This window comes from Salvelinus sp. IW2-2015, unplaced genomic scaffold, assembly GCF_002910315.2.
Source record: "Salvelinus sp. IW2-2015 unplaced genomic scaffold, ASM291031v2 Un_scaffold1051, whole genome shotgun sequence".
Taxonomy (NCBI): domain Eukaryota; kingdom Metazoa; phylum Chordata; class Actinopteri; order Salmoniformes; family Salmonidae; genus Salvelinus; species Salvelinus sp. IW2-2015.
In genome coordinates, this window is record NW_019942705.1 from 286769 (window position 1) to 307691 (window position 20923).

Here is a 20923-nt window from a genome sequence, read left to right on the forward strand (position 1 = left end):
ACACACAAGTGCACAGTATTGTCAAATTAGTACTAAATATATTTGATTGAACACCAATTCAGGTGCTTTATTTCTGGACAGTGTTGGAAGGGAATCCAATGTTCCTGGGAATTAAATAACAATAGTAATATATGGGTGTCTGGGTTTGAGAGCAGCAGAGTTCAATATAGCATTTTTCTCCTTCTAAAGCAAGCCATTACTACCCTACAAATGGTTCATTTCCAGCCCAGTGATAACTTTGCCCTTTTCCAAGATTACCAGCAGATAACCTGCCTCTCTTCTACAGCAGCCATCAGGTAAAATATTGCTTTGTTTGGACAGAATGCTTTTTCCTCTTTTATGTGTGCTTCCCCTTCTCTGAGAATAAGAGCTCTTCACAAATACACAAAATGCACTCTAGCACAGACAGTTCTGCTGCTACTGTATTGCATTGGTTTTTCTTATGTCTCATGCTTTAATTCTTTATTGTGACATCTAGAAATCCCTTTGGATCAATTGCAGTCATTCAACACTGTATGGTGCATCAGAACATTATTATTTCCCCAAAGATAATAACATAGAGGTTTCCTTGGTGATCACAGACATTACATGGTAATAGACAGGCTGCACATATTCAATATTACAAAACGACTAAGGACAACATATTAGTTGACGTCAAAATCCCATTCAAAGATAGCACACAATAATACATCAATATGTCACAACTTTCTCAATGATCACAGTCATCACACAGGTTCCAGTATAGACATAGATTACATTACGACAAGGTATGATTTCCCTGCATTTCAGATCACTGACTGGACGGACCAATGACAGAATCACAGGATATCACATATCTACACAGAAACCTGTTTTAACACATTGAACTGCAGTGGAAATCTGTCAAATGTGATTATTATCAAAGAAAACGAAATACAAATTGTTACCACTTGAAACAGAACTGCAAAATAGTGTTATTGATAACTATGAGCTTGCATCCTTTTATAAAAGTTCACATTGTTACTAATAGCCTACAGTTCAATTGCCAACTGAATAGTAGTACAAAGTCCCTGTATTCACAGTTCCTTCATGGGAGCATGATAGGATAGGATTAATAGGATGAAGTTGAATGTCCCTGTCGGGAAAAGTGTCTTATAAACACAGTACTGCTGTGTACAAAATAGATACTGTACACACTCAACATACTACATACATTGCACGTTAACCCTGTCATACACATTGGGAGCATGACTGTCTGATGGGGGCACCACTTCCCGCTGAGCTGAGAGAGAGCCCAGATTCATGGAACTAGGGCTGAGGGATGGGGCTGGGCTAGGGCTCCTGACTCAGTGCACGGCCACAGTGACAGGCAGCATGTTGTGTACTAGTAGGTCTCTGGAGGACTGAGACTGATGATTACCCTCTGGGGCCAGTCTCAGACTCACACTGCCGTCAGCCATGCCAGAGTTCAACCTGAAGACCCGATTGTTTGGCCGGATGGCCACAATGAACTGCCTCTTAAAGGTCTCACTCAGCACGATGTAGAGGTATGGGTTGACACAGCTGTTAGCGTAACCCATKCTGATAGCAATGTTGTAGACATAGAGTGTTGTAGAGATAGAGGAAGGCAAAGCTGGGTCTCTGGACCCCCAGGTGGGCCAGCTGCAGGATGTAGTACGGAGCCCAGCAGATGAAGAAGGCCAGGCATGTAGCCAAAGCCATACAGGTCACCTTACGTGTACGTACTCTCAAGCTGCTCTGGGGCAGGGGGGCCACCGTGGCAGACATGTTCTGGAGGATCTTGAAGAACACCACGCAGATGATGACAAGAGGCAGGGTGAAGGCCAGCACAAACTGGTAGAGGGTAAACCAGTAGGTGTCAGTGGCTGGATTGGGCAGCAGGAGGGCACAGCCCACTGAGCCGTCACCTCGGGGCATAAGGCCAGCATACATCCACACGGGAGTGATGGAGACCAGGGAGAGCACCCACACCATCCCCACCGCAGCCCCCGCCACGCAGGGTGTGCACACATGGTTGAAGCGGATGGGATGGACCGTGGCCAGGTAGCGGTCCAGAGTCATGACGGTGAGGATGTAGGTGCTCACTATCTGGCTGTTGGAGTCCAGGGCGGTTATGACCGTGCACATGATGTCACCAAAGCACCAGGAACCGTTGCCCAGGAGCTGGTGGATGAGGAAGGGCATGCCCAGGAGGAAGAGGAGGTCCACTAAAGACAAGCTGAAGATGAAGATGTCCGGCACTGTCTGCTGGGCTCGGAACTTGGTCTTCTTCACAATGGTGTAGATGACAATGCAGTTGCCAATAATCCCAAAGAAGCAGATTACACCAAAAATGCTGGGCATTAGGACGTTGTGGTAGGGCACATCATTTTCTGTAAGTTTGACAGGAAAAGTACATTCAGTCTCATGTTGCAGTGTCATTCAGACAGGTGTTCGCTTGCATACAGTAAGTCTTGATTTTTACTAACAGTATAATGTCACTCCTGGCTGCTTCATCACAAATATCAAAGACTCCAAACTAATCCTCAGAGATGGGAGCTGTCAACTCATGTGGTGCTGATATTCATTGCTAATTATAAACTGGGTGGTTCAAGCCCTGAATGCAGTTGTATATCAGATGGTATCCCAGGGGAATGACAGAACAGTTATTTTTACTGTTCTAATTACGTTGGTAACCAGTTTATAATAGCAATAAGGCACCTTGGGGGTTTGTAGTATTTGGCCACATACCACACCTCGGGCCTTGTTGTTTAACTAAACCATGCGCTCACATTTAATAATTTCACTCAAATGTAAAGTAAAAGTCATAGGACTAAATTCCCAGGATAACATTGAATTCATTAACATTGATTTTACATTATAACATTCATGCATGAAATCAGGAAAATAACAGGCTACCTGCTGGACTTTCGGATGAGTTGTATGATGGGAGAGACGTCTGAGACCAGTTGTCATTCGATACATTTTCGAAGTCCATTTCGAAGTTAGACTAAGCTCAACAAAAGGATGGGCTCTGAATGAAAAATGATGTGAAAACAGGCAAATAACGTAGGCCTAATTACCATCAGAGTAGACTATAGAAGTGAATATTATATCATCAGTAGGCTATACTATTATTGTACTGGTTGGCTACTGTCAATAAAACCCACTTCATGCTCAAATAGATGCAGTCAAATAGTGAAATGTATTATTTCATAGTGGCAAGAATTGTTGTAATGACATCAAATATATATTCGGGAAAATCCTTGTCCTCATCACAGTCTCAAAAAGACAACACAATGCAAAATAATGATAATAATACTTCTCAGGTGAAACATTTGCAACTACTCAACATTCTTTACAACCCGAATTGTAAACATCTTAGACCCAAAGAAAGGCACGGGCGCCCTTGTCTATGCTGTGCACTGTAATTATTGTTGATGAACCAGGCTCCAATTATTCTAGTACATCAATTAATCAATCAATCAATCAAAGTAATTCAGTGGAGACGGGGTGAATTTGTACAAACTGACCTTTTCCTGTTCCTATTTCTGTAGCCTTTCGTCAAAATCCAATTGGTATTCTATCTTTACACCAGTAGTGTTGCTAATCAAAGCACTCCCTCACACAAGAATACTTATTGAAAGAGAGCYTGTGAGGTTTACAGTGATGTGCCTTGCCAACATTTCAAATGGTGGCTTCGCATCCTGCCCTATATGGTAGAGAAAAAGAGGAGGGGTACATAGAGACACGTAGTGACAACTGATTTTACTTCGTAGCAATAATAGGCTATGTGTGATACCAGTATGTAAGTGCCTGAGTGCACAAGTAAAACAGTGCCACTGTCAAGATTGATGCCCGTTTGTGATGGCACTGTTTGTTAGATTGACAACAACTAAGAAATAAACGTGCCACAATTTCCAGGCTAGGGGGACATTGACAATACTTCTAAATGTAGCTATTTGTATTCCAATCATTCATTTCCTTGCCTTTCTTCCCATGACACCAGGGTGTAAGCGTTCTTTTTGTGTGTGTAGACCGTAGTGGACACCCTTTGCCACTAGGTGACGCACTTTCCTATGTTTTTCACCATCTAACTAGCTATGTAACAGAAATGTGTTTTAAATAGTACAACAACACTTTAATCTATGTTGCCTATTGCTGCACCAGGCACACCAAAGTTATGTGACAGACAGAGATGCATATATTTGCGCTGTACTTGAATAAATGAAAAAAAGAGCAAATCAACCACAGAGCTTTATGCAGCTAGCTATCAGGTGAAAGTATCGCGATAGACGGTCCAGTGGCTCGCAGGCGAGACCTATGGGCCGGTCAGACACCCTGCTCACAGCGCGAGGCAGGAGCCGAAGCAGCAGCAGCACCCGAAGCATCTGGAAGGAAGCGGAAATTAACGTTGCTGGCTAGTTCGGGTTTAAGCAAAAACAGACGTATTTTGTACATTTACCTCCACTAACAAAACTGTAAAGGGTGGATCATAAACAATAAGGACATTTGATCAAGCAAGAAGGTTACATTTCACAGCTAAACTGGCGGGTGAGTTTTTGTCTCGTTCTACTGAATACAAAGCAAAGGCTAGCCAGCCAGCTACAGTACCCGCTAGCATACGAAAGTATTTTCTTGGTTTTACTTTTTTTTTTTTATAGCTGTACTACTGTAGCTAGCTAATAGGCCTATATGCTTGCCATGCAGAAAACTACGAATTGACATAACTGTACACAGACATTTAACCTAGATATTAAACAAATAACTGTTGGCTAAATAGGTTGGTGTTTTTTTTATTTGTGTTTGTTGTTACTAGTAGCTAGCTAAATAGCCGGCTAGCTTTTTCGTTTTGGCTAGTTGCTAGCTAACGTTAGTTCCTCTTTCAGATGTCTAGCGTTTGAACTGGCTCCTAGCTCTAATTCAAAACAGCTGGAAACGGTGTTTCACAGTACAACCAACATAAGTKAATTTAGCTACTGTAACACTTTAGCGCAAATGTAGTAGAATTGGCTATTTCACTGGCCCTAATGTGGGTACCTAACGTTAGTTAACTGACTTTCCTACAAGTGGAAGCTCTGTCACAGATAGAAACAAACTGATAACGAGAGTTGCCAGAAAGCCTCCCATAAACGTGAATTGTCAAATAATAACCTAGAAAGATGTTGTTCACCAACTAGCTAGCTAGTCACTTAATATAACGTACTTCGCATGATTGGTAAGTAAGCCTGGGTAACTGGTAGTGACCTACGTAGCAGAAAGTATCGAATTGATGCAGAAATTGTATATTCCAGTGCTGGTTTTGATTGTTGTGTGTGTATGCAGGCTAAGAAATGTTTAGTAAACAACGAATCTGATTGGAGAGCTAGTAAACTTCGTATGAGGCATGCTGCACTACAACAAGTAGCTACAGACTTTAGCGCTCCCCCATTCCTTAACCCAACAATGGCCTGTCAATCGTCAAATCTTGGCCAACCACTAGTGTGGATTTAATTCTGACATTGGTACAGTTGGTTTTGCATTGCCAGGTGCCCCAGGTGGGTTGAGATTTCACTTAAGGACCAATGGAATGGTCTAACATGAATATACTCCGTCCACCCGGGGCACCAGCCATGCAAAACGAACTCCACCCATCTCATTGCCGTTTGGTTTGTTTTTTTATCAGCATCAAATATATCAAGTGCACACCCGAAAGATGTCAACTGTCTGCCTTCACCTCTTTTTAGAAGAACATCTGTCAATTTCAGTCCCATCATCATACAGTGGTTGACCGACAGAACATCCAGGCATAAACAGAGACGCTAGATATTATTTTGTRGCATGTTTCTCCTTTTTTTGCAGATACCTTCTGTGAGCTTTATGTGAGGATCCAGCCCTAAAGGAACGGGTCATAGACGGGAGGAGCGACTCGGAGCAAGCAACCGATCACGGAATTCTTGAACTGTGTTTTTATTTTGACACTGCTGGTCTCCACACATCAACAACAGGGAATAAAACAGCATTCACCCTATCAAGTACCCTAAACCCACGGTTATCCGATAACCAGTACCATGGAGGCCATTGCCAAATACGATTTCAAAGCCACTGCTGACGACGAGTTAAGTTTTAAACGTGGGGAAGTTCTAAAGGTAGGATTAGTGCATTTTTTGTCTTCAAATGACTTAATTGCAAGGCTTGGTAGCTGCTAGTTATCTGCTTTAAATGATTGTATAATTCACCTGATCAAAGGTTGTTAATCTACAATTAATGGACAAATATATGTTTTACTGGCACATCAAATTGCTCTTCTGGGAGCATATGCCCCTCAATTGTCAAGAAAAATTACATTTGAATTGCACAAACTTGTTTTTCTATTGCAAACCAGCTACAATAAAATGTTTGTCATGGAAAATATCAAAGACCTTATCGTCCCACGTCTAGTAAATAACAGCAACACAACAGCTTATTTGTCAGAGTTGTTGCCTTCTGCAATGTTCCTCTTTGTACTTTCTTTCCTCAGCCCTTTCTTCACACACAGTATAGTATCGGTATCTAAAGCTACACCTTATTCAATGAATAAGCCAACATCATAGTACGTTCAATACAAGGTTTAGGCTTAGTAGAGTGATGGGGCTCAACACATGGAACACAAGGACTTTGCGGGTGGGTTTTTTCACTGTGTTGAAATGCCAATCCTGCAACTTCTCTAATCTGACACAACCTGGGGCCAATGGATCACTTCAGACAGCCATCTTACTCAAAGCCTCACTCTCAGGCTCACTGTAAAAGAGCTCAGTCCATTTTCAGAGCTTGATCATCATGGGACTGCAAGATGTTAGAAAAAAAATGTCTATGCAAGTGCTCTGGGATTTAAATGTAATCATCATAATCCCTCTGAATGTCAATGGGTTTTAGGTAAAGAGGGTGTAAATTTACCGCCTAAGCACACCAGCTATCGTATGTTTTATCTGATTTCCGTTTCAAACGATTGTGTGTGTGTGTAGCAAATGGAGCTAAACCTCTGTCTTGCTAGCAACTACAWGTTTGTAAGATTCTGTACACTTTAAATCCTTTGAACTATTTATGGCATTTTGTGGTGTTTTGTGTGGCTATTAGCAGTCCATACACCCCATCAGAATGCCTCATGCACTATTTGTGTATAAATGTCAACAGAGATATATTCCCCTCTGGGACACTTAATGAACATAACACACCAGTGCARACCGTCCCTGTTCTTACACCATAATAGCAGTGTGTGTTGACAGGCAACAGGTACCCACCCGCCTCTCATGCAGTTGGAGAGGACACTGCTGTTGAAACAGTATCAGTAGTCATCTCCCACTTATTTTTAAAACCCACCCAGTCTCTTCAACATGAGTCACACTCAGAAAATATGTTCTTGACTAGCTAATTTATGGGTTTTAAAGCATAGTTAAGTAATGCTTAAAGCTAGTTAAGCACAGTGGTCGCTTACACAAGACCCCCTCCCTATAACCACAGAAACACAATACTCTTCTTTTCAAATCTAATGTTATTTGTCATGTGCCGAATAGAACAACTGTAGAGCTTACCGTGAAAGCTTACTTACAAGCCCTTAACCAACAATGCAGTTTAGTAAATAGAGTTAATCAAATATTGACTAAATTAACTAAAGGGAATAAAATGAAAAGTAACACAATAAAATAACTATGAGGCTATATACAACGGGTGCTGGTACCGGGTCAATGTGCAGGAGTACAGGTTAGTCGAGGTAATATGTACATGTAGGTATGGGTAAAGTGACTATACATAGATAATAAACAGCGAGTAGCAGCAGTGTAAAAGCAAAGGGGTGGGGGTGTCAATGTAAATTGTCTGGGTGGCCATTTGATCAATTGTTCAGCCGTCTTATGGCTTGAGTGTAGAAGCTGTTAAGGAGCCTTTTGGACCTAAACKTGGCGCTCCGCTACTGCTTGCCTTGCGGTAGCAGAGAGAACAGTCTATGACTTGGGTGACTGGGGTCTTTTAGGCCTTCCTCTGACACGCCTAGTATTTAGGTCCTGAATGGCAGGAATCTTGGCCCCAGTGATGTACTGAGCTGTACGCACTACCCTCTGTAGATTTAGGACAGGTCCAACTCTGGGGTGACAAGGAGTAGGCTAGCCAGAGAGAGACTCCCGTCCCTCCTAACCTCAGATGCCAGTGTGGTGCTGGGCCCCTGTGTTCCGACAACCCCTTCGCCCAAGCCCCCTGCAGCACCGAGCTCTGCATAAATATTAATCAGAGTGTGAGGCGGCGAGCAGCTTGATGGCAGAACGCAAAGCCGGCAGCATAGCGATACTCTAAAATTCCTGCAGGAGTTGCGTAAGCCGCAGGCTAGACCGCCACATTGCCTCGGCACCATCATCGACAGAGATCAGAGAAAGACCCGTGGAATACTGGTGTGAGCAAAGATACAGAATTAATTTTGATTGCATGGGCATCTAAAAACCATGTACATGAAAGGTTCTCCCCCCCAACAGTTTAATTTCAGCCCTCATCTAAGTGCTAAGTGTAACTTTGTAAGTAGGTCCTGCCATATGAGAACACGTCTCATATCTGTGGTAGAAATTTTAAAATGGCCCTGTTTGGGAGCGGCCATTCCATTCTGCTTCCCTTCATCCAGCCCTTCGTATTTGTCAGTAAGATCTTGAGTTCTCTCATGTCTCTTGAATATCGTTACTTGTAAATATGAAAAGGATTGTATKCAGACTAGGTGCAGTCAACTTAGCTTTTTAGTCTCTGGCAATGTATGAATTAATTTTGGCCTGTTTTTTTTGTCTTCGTATGTGATTTGCTATGGGGTTTTGAAGAGGACTTATCTCACCAGGGGACTCTGGGGGAGAGAGGGCTCAGAAAGTAGAGCTACATATAAGGGTTCTTATTAAATTTGCATATCAGAAGAAGAAAAAAGTGATCTCAATTTTCACAGCCAGAATCGTTAGTGTTACTCTGAAAGAAGTTAACTTCTAGAAGTAGACAGCACGCTACCCGGCGTGAAATGTTTGTTGATTGGGAGATTCAGACAGTCTGTTTTTTACCCTTCCAAATCCATTTTTAATACTTGATCACGTCAGATCCTCAACACAGAGAAGGACATTGTCAGCCTGTCTACCTTGCAGAGGCATGAGTTTGAATGTGAAAGGAGTATGYACTACCAGAGCATGGGGAGGTCTAGGGTTCATTGTCCTAGAGAATCTCTTTAAGTAAGTGCTTTTGGCTAGCCCCTCCTGCTCTGTCCCTGGAACCTTGCATCTCATAATCCTTTCTCTGTGTGCTGCCTTTGTTCTTTGGCTGACATGTTTTGGATTCAATTCCTAGGAATCATCAGGGGGTCCTCAGTAGAATGATTGGTGCGTCTCACTTACGAGTGAATCCCATTTGAATTCAATCACTTAGACAGCATCCCTTTTGATTTAAACAACATTTTCTATACACGTTTGCCCATTTTGCATACCCCACTGTACCATGAGACATCCTTCATTACTGGAAAAGATAAGCAGTTGAGTTTGATATAATTTAAAATCTCAATCTGACTGACCCGGTAAAACAACATATTTCACTGCACCTATCCAGTGTATGTGACAATACAAATGTATAAACAGGGTTGTCAATCTATTTTATATTTTATATTGAAAAAAATAATACTAAACTTAAAAGATAGTGTCGTTTTCTGATCCACGCCCTTATCTGGTGTGACCACCATTTGCCTCATGCAGTGTGACACATCTCCTTTGTAGAGAGTTGATCAGGCTGTTGATTGTGTCCTGTGGAATTTTTGTCCCACTCTTCAGTGGCTATGTGAAGTTGCTGGATATTGGCGGGAACTGGAACAAGCTGTCATACATGTCAATCCAGAGCATCCCAAACATGCTCAATGTGTGGCATGTCTGTTGAGTATGCAGGCCATGGAAGAGCTGGGACAGTTTCAGCTTCCACGAATTGTGTACAGATCCTTACGACTGCATTATCAAGCTGAAACATTAGGTTTTTGCACAACAATGACGTCAACGTCATAGTATCTCTGTGCATTCAAATTGCCATGGATAAAATGCAATAGTGTTCGTTATCCGTAGCTAATGCCTTCCCATACCATAATCCGCCATGGGGCACTCTTCATAATGTTCGAAAACCGCAAACCGCTCGGTCTGCAGTTGTGAGGCCGGTTGGACGTACTGCCAAGTTCTCTAAAACGACGTTAGAGGYGTCTTATGGTGTACATTCCTGCAGTCAGCATGCCAATTGTACGATCCCTCAACTTGAGACATCTGTGGCATTGTGTTGTGTGACAAAACGGCACATTTTAGAGTGGTCTTTTATTGTCCCCAGCACAAGTTGTACCTGTGTAATGATCATGCTGTTTAATCTGCTTCTTGATATGCCACACTTGTCAGATGGATGGATTATTTTGGCAAAGGAGAAATGCTCACTAACAGAGATGAAATACAAATTTATGCACCAACATTTGAGAGAAATATGCATTTTGTGCTCATGGAACATTTCTTGGATCTTTTATTTCAGCTCATGATACATGACACCAATACATGTTGCGTTTATATTTTTGTTGTGTAATTTAAAAAAAAAATGTAAAAACCTTTTAACGCCTATCTAAAAAATATTTTTTCTCCATATTTGCTTATGTTAAAGCTTAGACCAGGGCTGCCCAACCCTCTTCCTAGAGATCTACAGTCCTGTGGGTTTTCAGTCCAACCCTAATTTAACACACCTGGTTCTACTTATTAGCTGCTCAACAAGACTTTAACTAGCTGAATCAGATATGCTGAATTAGGGTTGGACTGAACCTACAGGACAGTAGATCTCCAGGAAGAGGGTTGGGCAGCCCTGGCTTAGACCCTATTTTATATCTGAGGATTTTGTGTTGTCTGCCATCGGTTGAGACACAACATGCTCTTGGATACAGGGTGGGTTTCATTTCAATTATAGAAATATAAGTAATAGAATGGACCTATCCCTTCAGACCACTACAATCTAGCTGGCACACCATTGCAATTGATATTTTAACTTATACCAAAAAGATGGTCACCGGTCTACCCGCTGTTGAATGTCAACTTAATTGATCATGTATATTCTATTATCTATATGTGTTCATTAAGTTTTCTATGGAAGATTGACTGTATAATTTACATCAACTGATATTCCCATTCAAGTCAACATTCTCTGTGTGGACCTCAACCTTCTTTGTGGTACCATTTTGAAAGTTTAAATGTTATTTGCATTTTAGTACATTTATCAGCCAATACATTACACTCACCCTGTATTCAAGAGCATGTTGTCTTAATCGATGGCGGCACAACACAACCTCAGATGTAAAATAGGATCTAAGCTAGAACATATGCAATATGAAAAAAATTGGTGCGAAAATTGGTGTGTTTTTAGATCATTGACTTTTTAAGGTTAAAGGACAATGTACAAAATAAATAAAAAATAACAATAAAAAAATAGGTATATAACCCTGTTTGTCAACTTTTTAAGYGATATCAATCTCAACTGTTTATCTTTTCCAGTGATGAAGACATGGATGTTTCCATAGTTTGGCCAGGTAAACAAAATAGGTGAACTTTGAGCACGTTTATCTGTTGAATGTTTTTGCATTCAGGTCCAAAAAGTAACTTTCTGTGCACTTCTACAACGGGCAAATATGTATGGAAGGTTTTGTTTAAATCAAAAGGTGGCTGTCAAAAAGTGATTGAATTCAAATAGATKTTTTACCCTTTAATCATAATTGCTTTCGCTGACGTGAATGAGTGCAGGGGGTGAGCTGACTGGGAAAGAGGGGTCATTAACAGAACAGTGCCGAGCAAGCTCCACAATCGGAGACGGGATGGTCGGCCTATTTAGAGCAACACCCCCCAGAACAGCAGTTTTTCTGCAGTAGCAGTGACTTGCCAATGTCACTCACTGAGGTTTTCCCTTCAGAGTCGTTCACAGCAATAGAGGGGAGACAGAATCTGAAATGGGGGAGCGGTGCTTGGTTGATGGCTACCTCATCTGGCAAGTCTCCCTTTCTCCAACTATCACTCTTAACCCCCCCCCCCCCCCCCCCCTTTCCTCACTCTACTGATAGCAGGACGTATGTCTGAATGTTCTCCCCTCCAGATTGCTCTTCTGTGGGACAGGACAGAACATGCCCATATTCTCTCTCCATCCCCCGTAATGCCCATAGGCACCTCACATCGTGGCATGTTTAGCACGTAGGCTAAACCACGAAATCAAGCTGAGTGCACCAGCTTCCATGTGATGGACTATTCTCGTCTGCTTTCGTTTATCAAGTTTTTTTTTGGGGGGGGGGGCATGTATTGGTGAGGAATAACTTTCATTGACTGCATGTGCAAATGCACATACGATAATGCCTAGGATTGTGTTTTCAGTCTTTGCCATACGCCTAAACCTTGAAGGCAGCTTGGAGCAACCATTATTTGCTAAGATGGGTTTTTCTTCAGACCAATTGTTCCCCTGAGGTAAGGTAATCATCAAAGAGTACCGAGCATAACTGGATTATTACACTTAAAAAGATTAATCCTAGATTATAAACCAACAATTTGAAATCCAGGGGTTGTGTTCTGCCTTTTGGCAAGCTGCCGTTCCATATGATTGTGACCGTTTGAGGTTGGCCGCTTTCTATTTGAGGAGAGTGGGATTTTTCCTTTTTAGGTTTGGCTTGCTCCCAAACTAGCAGGTCTGAGAGTCACTAGTTGCAAGGTAGAATTGGTCACATTTTAAATGGCCTGCTACATGGCTAGTGCTCAAGATGGGCCTTTTCCGTCTGCCTTATGTCTCAAACAGCAGTGTGATCATTTCTGTGTACAGAACAATCACTTCAGATAGTCTACTTATTGTTTATCTGAATGGTTCAATGGCACAGAAAGGAAATGAACACATTAACTAGGCCTTGAGGTTAATATTCACACAACTCCTCCAAATAGCCTGTTTTAATGGATAATAATTATAGTAATTTGGTGGGTGCTTTATGATGTCGTTGGTTGGTTTTGTCTGTCATAGTTGGCAGTTGCTGGCCAAGACACTGCTGCTTCCATTCAGTCTGGACATTTTGATATGTGATAGAGCATCAGTCAGTTTAATTTTAGGGTATCATATCAGAAAAAGCTGTCAGTGTGATATTTAAAAAATGGGAAAGGAAACTAGGTAGCTCAGCCATTCTGTTTCCAAGTCTGTGCAGTTTTATGCAAATTGTCAGGTTCACATACTGTAGAGTAGACTGCTTCAATGTCTTGTGATTGATGACAAAGGTCTATTCTACGCCTACATACCTAAATTAATCTATTCCAAGGTATTTATCATGATAATGTGTAACTTTCACCTCTTTAAAGCTTAGTATCTGGTTCTTCTGTCTACTGAATTATTAAACCCAGTTTAGTTTGCATGCAGGGTATTGCATTCAAAAAGCCATCCAAGATTGAGTATCAGTGTCTGAGGCACGCTTCTCTCAACATCTATCTCCAGTACTGCCTGCTAGTGCAAAGCCTAAGCATCTCTGCTTTCGAGACAAGGGGTCTCTCTCACGAGAGGATGGCCTGTGTTGAGGCTTTGTTTATTCAAAGTCGCCTTAAGTGCACCAGTATGGAGAGATGTGGTGTTAGTATTCTATTTTCTATCCCCCCTCCATCACACAGGAGCATCTGTTGAGCCCTTGTGTTTCACACAATGTGTTGTCTCTGTGTCACCTCTCTCTCGGTGTGTCACTGTTAGTCTCTGGGTGGCTGAAGCCTAGACTGTAAGAGTCTCTGTCCTCTGAACAAGATTGTGAGTTGGTCCTCTCAAACCAGAAGCTGTGCTGTGATGTCAGTGCCTACAGTCTGGTGGTGTAGCTGATGAAAGAAAGGGTTGTATATGTCAGTGATTGATAAACTGTATGTCAATCACGGGATATCAGCTGAAGGCCTCTTAAAGTTGAAATAGGATTCTTAATCCAAACAGTGGCAAAGATGTTTAGCGACTAGCTGGTGCCACACAACAATTTATTTCTCCCTAATTTCCACCTGCTTTTAGAAAAGACCCTTTACATAACTAGTTATCTAAAGCTCCACCATTGATGGGATGAAAGGGGTGGGATTGGAACGTAACATGCGTTAATCGCCTCATGCTGCTGCTGCTGTGTAAGCCTTTTGTTGTGTTTCATAAACATGACAATGTCTTTTTTTCAGAAATATAAATCATTCTATAATCCAGATTCAAAAGATCGACTCCGTGAAGTTAAGATATCTTTAAACCTCTTTCCCTCAGTATTCAGTCAGTAGGTTCTGTGTGTGAATACGACAGCAGTCACTTTGGATTATTAGTTTGCGTTACTGATTTCTCTCGCTAGAATGCAATGTCTTGTTGAATAATTAAGGTTCACTAAAGCCCATGCTATTTGTATTTCTTGGAGTAAAGCTGGTCATGATTTTACATGGTTTCTGAAGGCCATTATTATCTAATTACGTAGTGCTCTTGGGAGTTCTTTCCATTGCCCGAAAAGAGGGAAGTAAGACTTTAAACTGGTTCTATTTCCACGAGAGCTGACAAAAAGTCTGTGTTTTACCATGATTGAGCTGTGGGAAAGTTTGGTGGAAATTAGTCTGTGCATGCATTTTGTGTGTGAATGTATATGTAGCCTATTTGTGTTCTCTTTGATGTTACCCTTTCAATATGTTGACCTTCATGTGTTTTCTGAGACTGTAAGAACACTGATGACCTGCAAAATAACTTTTKTATTTGTATTTTTACTGAACCTTTCCTTAATTAACCAAACCCTGACCCTAACCTATAACCTAATTTGAACAAATTCGTTGTTCCTCGGCCTCTACCTCTGACTCACACAGCTGATTGACCAGCCAGGGCTCATCTCTAATTTGCAACACTGAGTTATACACCAAAATGTATCCCTCTTATTTGCTACACGCACAGACTAAGCGGACAATCACATTCTGACAGCAACAACGGCTGAAATGTTCCTACAATAATGGCTTTTTTCTACCCCTTTTTTCACGCTTTGTTTAGCTTACCAAGAGTTTTCTCAGGCGCTTGATGGTAGTCTGGGCCTGAATTATACTGTCCATATTAGGCTAACTGTAATTGAAGAACATTTACCTCATATAGACATCTTTGTGTGTGGTGGTGCACAATGTTTTTTTCTGCTTATCGGTTAATGGTGTACACGAGCTGTAACTCCTACCTTCCTGTTTTTATTAAACATACATTTTAAAGCTGTTAGATATTTCTGCTCAATGCTAATGTGTAGTGTTTCTTTACATATTAACTTAAATAGAGAAGTGTTAATAGAATATTCTTAGCACACACTAAAATGTACGTAGCTAATATGAAAAATATCTGGTTCATTTTTTCCTCCCATTGTGCGGTTTGGCTTAGTTTCACAGTGTGTCATGTGATTTTGCATCAGTGTTGAAAAGGGGAAGGAACTCATTTTGCTTTTGGGGGGTTTCTAAAAATTCTCCTTTGGGTTAGGGTTTAAAATGATGCACTAGTCTCACTATGACGAGATCTGCTTGACAGTTGTCATTTCACATCTCAGTTGGAAAGGAGGCGTATTATATCTCATGCCATTATGGGATTGGAATCAAAAGATGGGGCCTCTGCCTCTGACAATGGAACTTGAAGCGCCCTATTCTTTATGCTCTTGGCTAGTTCTCCTTTGAGAAGCATGAATGCAGCCAGTGCTTTTTCAGATCTATTTGTACAGCAAAAGACAGCCCTCTATTTGAGAACCAGAGTGCCATTATAATGTGGCCAATGCCATATTGTAGAAGCAGTGAGCTGTAAATCTCCTTTTTATCTGCCCTAGATGTTTTTCCTATGGGCACCTSAAGTCAGTCATGCCATATGGCAGGGCAGCCAATACCTCATCACTGTGCTCTTCTAGCACAATGGAAGCTAAGGCTACATGAGCCATGATGCCAGATGCGTCCAGTCAGTGTATGTCATGTGAAATAAAAATGTTACTGATTTTAAAGTAATTTTATTGTTTTAATGCTATGCTTACTGTACTTTTACTCACCCATCTCAATTCATCCACCGTTACAAAAAACCCCTGAGGGGAATAGCCTAGTAGTGTTTAGGTTTGTGACTTGAGTAACTTCTTGTATCGTGTATTACATAAGAGCCTCATTTATAAACATTGCATAMATTTCTGCGTGCCCCATTTCTGACAAGTCTGCGCATGTACAAAAATATTGAGATGGATAAAGTTGCCGCATACTATAAAAAAATGTTTTACCCCTTTTTCTCCCTAATTTCGTGGTATTACATTCTCTCATCTCTGCAACTTCCGTACTAACTCGGTAGAGGCGAAGGTTGAGAGCCGTGCGTCCTCCGAAACACAACCCAGCCAAGCCGCACTGCTTCTTGACACAATGCCCACTTAACCTGGAAGCCAGCCGCACCAATGTGTCGGAGGAAACACAGTACACCTGGCAACCGTGTCAGCGTGCACTGCGCCCGGCCCGCCACAGGAGTCGCTAATGCGCAATGGGACAAGGACATCCCTGCTGGCCGAACCCTCCCCTAACCCGGACGACGCTGGGGCAATTGTGCACCACCCCATGGGTCTCCCGGTCGCGACAGAGCCTGTACTCAAACTCAGAATCTCTAGTGGCAAAGCTAGCACTGCAATGCAGCGCCTTTAGACCACTGAGCCACTCGGGAGGCCCCACGCATGCCATACATACTCATGTTTCAGTTATAAATCAGACCTGTCATAAACCTGCACCGTGAACGAGCAATAAAACTCAGCCTGGAAAAGGCCCTCCATTCACCTTTTATGGTGACAATAACGCACTTTATTTGCTGTACAATTTGGCACTATTTCAAATTAGGCCACGGCAGTTGTGTAAAAGAAGCAGCAATTGCATATATGATCACATTTCTGTAGATGTGTGGGCAGAATGTTATGATATTTTGCAGCAGCTTTTTTTCTTCAAGCGACATCCTGCCTGTCTGCAAACTTCTATACAAACAACGAATTGTTAAATATTTTGTTTATCAATAAATTGTTTCCATGTCCTACCTTGGTATAGGCTCTGAGATTAAATAGTTTTATGATGTCGCGCTCCTATCGTACAGCAATACTGTAGCCTACCCATACTGTCAAMTATTTTACATAAGCTACCGGTCTATTTACTGTGTTGGCAGAATGTTAATGTATGCTGTATTTAGAAAAGGACTGTGATGACAGTTTCTGAAAAAGAATACAATGGCAAATTGTTGTTCACCTGTTCAATTTGTCTGTAGGCTATAAACTGCGCTGCCTATGGGATCACGTACAGCAGAACTTGAAATGCATGGCTTATCTATTCACTTATGCTCAATTGAATGAGGGATGTGCATGGTAGTTTGTTGAATTCAGGAATGTGAACCCATCACGGCCAGAAAAGGTGAGGAATTTATTCTGTTATGAGTCCTATGTCGAATTATTTTCGATTCCAAAAATAAAACACTAGAGCTGTGTTCGAATGCTCATACTAACTGCACTAACTGTACTATTTGTGACTTTAAATTGAGTATGTAGTATGCTTATAGGTCATAGTATGGATATAGTTAGTATGCCAAAAGTTCCCAGATGTCGTACTAAATTCACCCAAATACGAAGTATACAAGCAGTGGACACTATGTCTGTGCTTTTATGGCCCATAATGCAATTCTTCAGAAAATAGGCRTGGCTTCACAACGTTTTCAGATTTGAAGAAAATGGCAGAAAAAAATGTAGCCGGAGTCCGACGAGAGCTGATACAAATTCATTGCTTTAACTAATTATGACAAATGTTAAGAGAATGTTGAGCAATGTAATGACTTTTCAAATAAGTTACGTTACACGTTATGTTAGCTTACAATTTGTTAGCTAAGCTATCCTTAAGAACCGCATAGCATTACAGCAGTATGTACCGRTATGTTAGCTAGTTACCTAACACATCATTAATACATCAAACTTGCCAGGCAGTATATGAACTATAATTTAACTAACTACCCAACGTTTATTGACTTGATTCTTCACGTCGTTCTTAGGTAAGTGGTAAAGTCRTGCGTTCTCAATGGAAATTGTTAATTTTGTCTATCTACTCCGATTTCAGAGCACTCTCGTCTGAGTGTTCCAGAGCGCAGAATAACTGATTAATTTACGAACGCTCAACACCCCTTGAATATATGGCCGGTGTCAGTAAACGTCGGCAAAAAAAAGCGTAATTAAATTGTTGCCAGCGGCACAGTTAGTCACCAACGCTCTGGATAACATGAAAACAGCCTAACCAGCTCTGCTAGGGCGAGTAAAATGGTCAGAGTGAGGTGTTCTCTCATTTTGTGTCTGGAAATAGCTAGCCAATGTTAGCCAGTTAGCTTAGGTGCTTGACTGCCGTTGGGAGGTCAGAACGCCCGGATCAACCTTACTCCTCAGCCAGAGCGTCCAGTGTGCGCTCTGAACGCTCCGAGAACGATAAGCTCTGAATTTACAAACGGACAATCGGACAACGCTCTGGATTTACAAAAGCCCAGAGTGCACTCTGGCACTTGAGAGAGAACTATTTTTAGTTTGTAATTTGTTATGCTAGCAAGAGGTTGCATAGCAACAGCATCAACTTCCGGTAGACAGGCGATGCGCTAGTATGCTCAACTGAAAGGATACCGTTTGTTTACAGTATACTAAAATGAACTAATAGAAGAAGTGCGTACGCATGGTCCAAAGTTTGCATGGAGGATAGGACATTCTCACGTCAAAGTTCAGTTTTTATAAACTGGGGCACGCACGCTTTTGGGGTATATAAAAGAGGTTTATAAAATACATATTTCTCTCCCATTTTACACAACAGATTCTGAGAGATATTGCATCCTATCTTTAGACCTAAGCACTGGGAAAGTGGCTGGATGTTACCTTTTCTTATTGCTTTGTATCCAATCACGTCTCAGGTTATCAAGACAACCTGACGTCCTGATATAAGCTCCAGTCAGGCGGTGCTCCACTTTCGCTCCATAACACTCTCCCATTTGGCACTGTGAATGGTAAAGGATGGCCTTAATTGGTCTATATTAGAGCTGAGCGATCTATATCATGATAAATTGCCTGAATTTATGTGATAACGATAAATTGAAGTTGATAACATTTAATGTGCACCTTTTTTAAATTATCGTTTAAACTACTACTACTACTACTAGTTTCATGGTTGTACCTATCACTTGTCCCATTAACAACCCCCCCATATAAGCAAACATTTAATTTCAAACTTTACATTTCTCTAGTGTAGGCTACTTATCGTAATGAACAATGTCAGCAAAATGCCTGTGATGGGTATGGTCGGTGTCGATAATTTTCAGGTTTATCGTCCCAGCTCTAGTCTATATCCACCTTTTTAATCTTTCACCGTGCAAACTGATCAGAACTGTGCTGTTTTAGGAGTATGTGCCACAGTAAAGTGGGACAGTCCCTCCTACTTCAGAGTGCTGGGAACCTTGGAATGCAGATTGAGCTTGTGCACTGGCACATGCTTGTGTGTGCAGTGCAGCTCTCACCACAGCTTAGCTCTCACTTCCTGTTTGGAGCCTCTTCCACCCCCAGCAGCTTCCTGTCTCCGCAGCACAGTCGATCACTACACCCCACACCTACAATGCTGCACTGGATTACAAAGTGCAAAACGGCATGTAAGAATACCCCTAACTTTTTAAAAAGGTATTTCTGACCAACAGATGCATATCTGTATTCCCAGTTATGTGAAATCCATAGATTAATTCATCGATTTCATTTAACTGATTTCCTTATATTAACTGTAAAATTGTTGACATTTTTGCATGTTGCGTTTATATTTTTGTTCGGTCTATTTCATTCATACTTCATGATCCCATATTACATTTTGTTTACACAACCCCTCTTTTCAACCCCTTTCCCTTTTTAATTGCAATTTGTTATTTTTTTCTCAGCTGCGATTTATTTTTATTTTTTTGGCTCTGACATATCACTATCCAGGCTTTTACTCTCAAAGGGGAGCTCTGAAGCTTTTAGCCAGTTACTTCTTCTAAGCCTCCGATTAATCTCTCCCCTATCACTTATTAGCTCTCTGCGCAGCTATCGATCCCATCTCCCATTAGATTTACCACAGAGAAGAGCCGTGCCTGCTGTGCCCTCTTATGCTGATCATTCCCCTCACTCCAGTTCTGACCAGAGCCTGATTAATACATGAGGCATCCTCTGAGCAGACAAGTTGACTCAAACCAGATCAGATCCAGTAATTGTATTTTCTATTTTTTATTCCCAAAACCCTACAGTTAAATTATTAGGCTGTTAAATCCACAGGGGTGGAAAATGGTTAAGTCCCCGCCGTGGTGCTCACTGTGAAGTTTTTGGTTCAGCTGAGGGCCTCTGCTTCGCCATTCTCCCAGCCAGAAACCTAAGTTCCCCTGCCGTGTTAAGGGACCAGCCACGTTGTGTGTTTCAGTAGCTGTAAGTGTAGCTAGTGATAGTCATGGGGTTTCTCTAATTAAGTGTGGCGTCCCATGAGAGTGGGGATTAAATAAGCCTATGTCTCCCCCTCCCCTCTGTTGTCAGAACAGCGCCAATATGACCCTATTAGGTAGCAGGGGAACTTTTCTAGAAGTTGTCTTGGAACACRTKCTATGACACRAGCCATGGCAGCCCCCYYYWRKWAWKKKGRRKTTTTAACGCTGYACCTGGCTGACTTGCRKAAGTGTATCAYGKYWGTGAGTCATGTTTAGGAGACAGAAGTTAAGAGGAGGAAGTGATTGAACAGTGAACATGGTGTCCCTTAGCAACACAGTGGAAGGCTTTCTGTCCATGACACCACCTGCACCCTACCCTGTTGTCACTGCCCTCAGTAGGACAGAAATGGATATGGCAAATATTGCCTTACTGTGCTAATGGACTGAAATGGAGCCTTGACTGTTTGGCATCCTTTTCTATGTTCTCTGGGGAAAG

The 20923-nt window shown here is 41.7% G+C and overlaps 1 protein-coding gene and 1 pseudogene across 1 annotated transcript in view; one reads left to right on the forward strand and one right to left on the reverse strand.

The window, feature by feature from the left end:
* Positions 1 to 80: 80 nt before the first annotated feature.
* LOC111981739 (melanin-concentrating hormone receptor 1-like) lies at positions 81 to 3670 on the reverse strand (annotated as a pseudogene).
* A 602-nt stretch (positions 3671 to 4272) lies between these two features.
* LOC111980548 (growth factor receptor-bound protein 2) overlaps positions 4273 to 20923 on the forward strand; it is a 46719-nt gene continuing 30068 nt past the window's right edge. The window contains exons 1-2 of the mRNA XM_024011336.3: positions 4273 to 4533; positions 5821 to 6107. Coding sequence (XP_023867104.2) covers positions 6030 to 6107 — 78 coding nt within the window. The 5' untranslated portion in view covers positions 4273 to 4533; positions 5821 to 6029. The remainder of the gene's footprint in view (positions 4534 to 5820; positions 6108 to 20923) is intronic.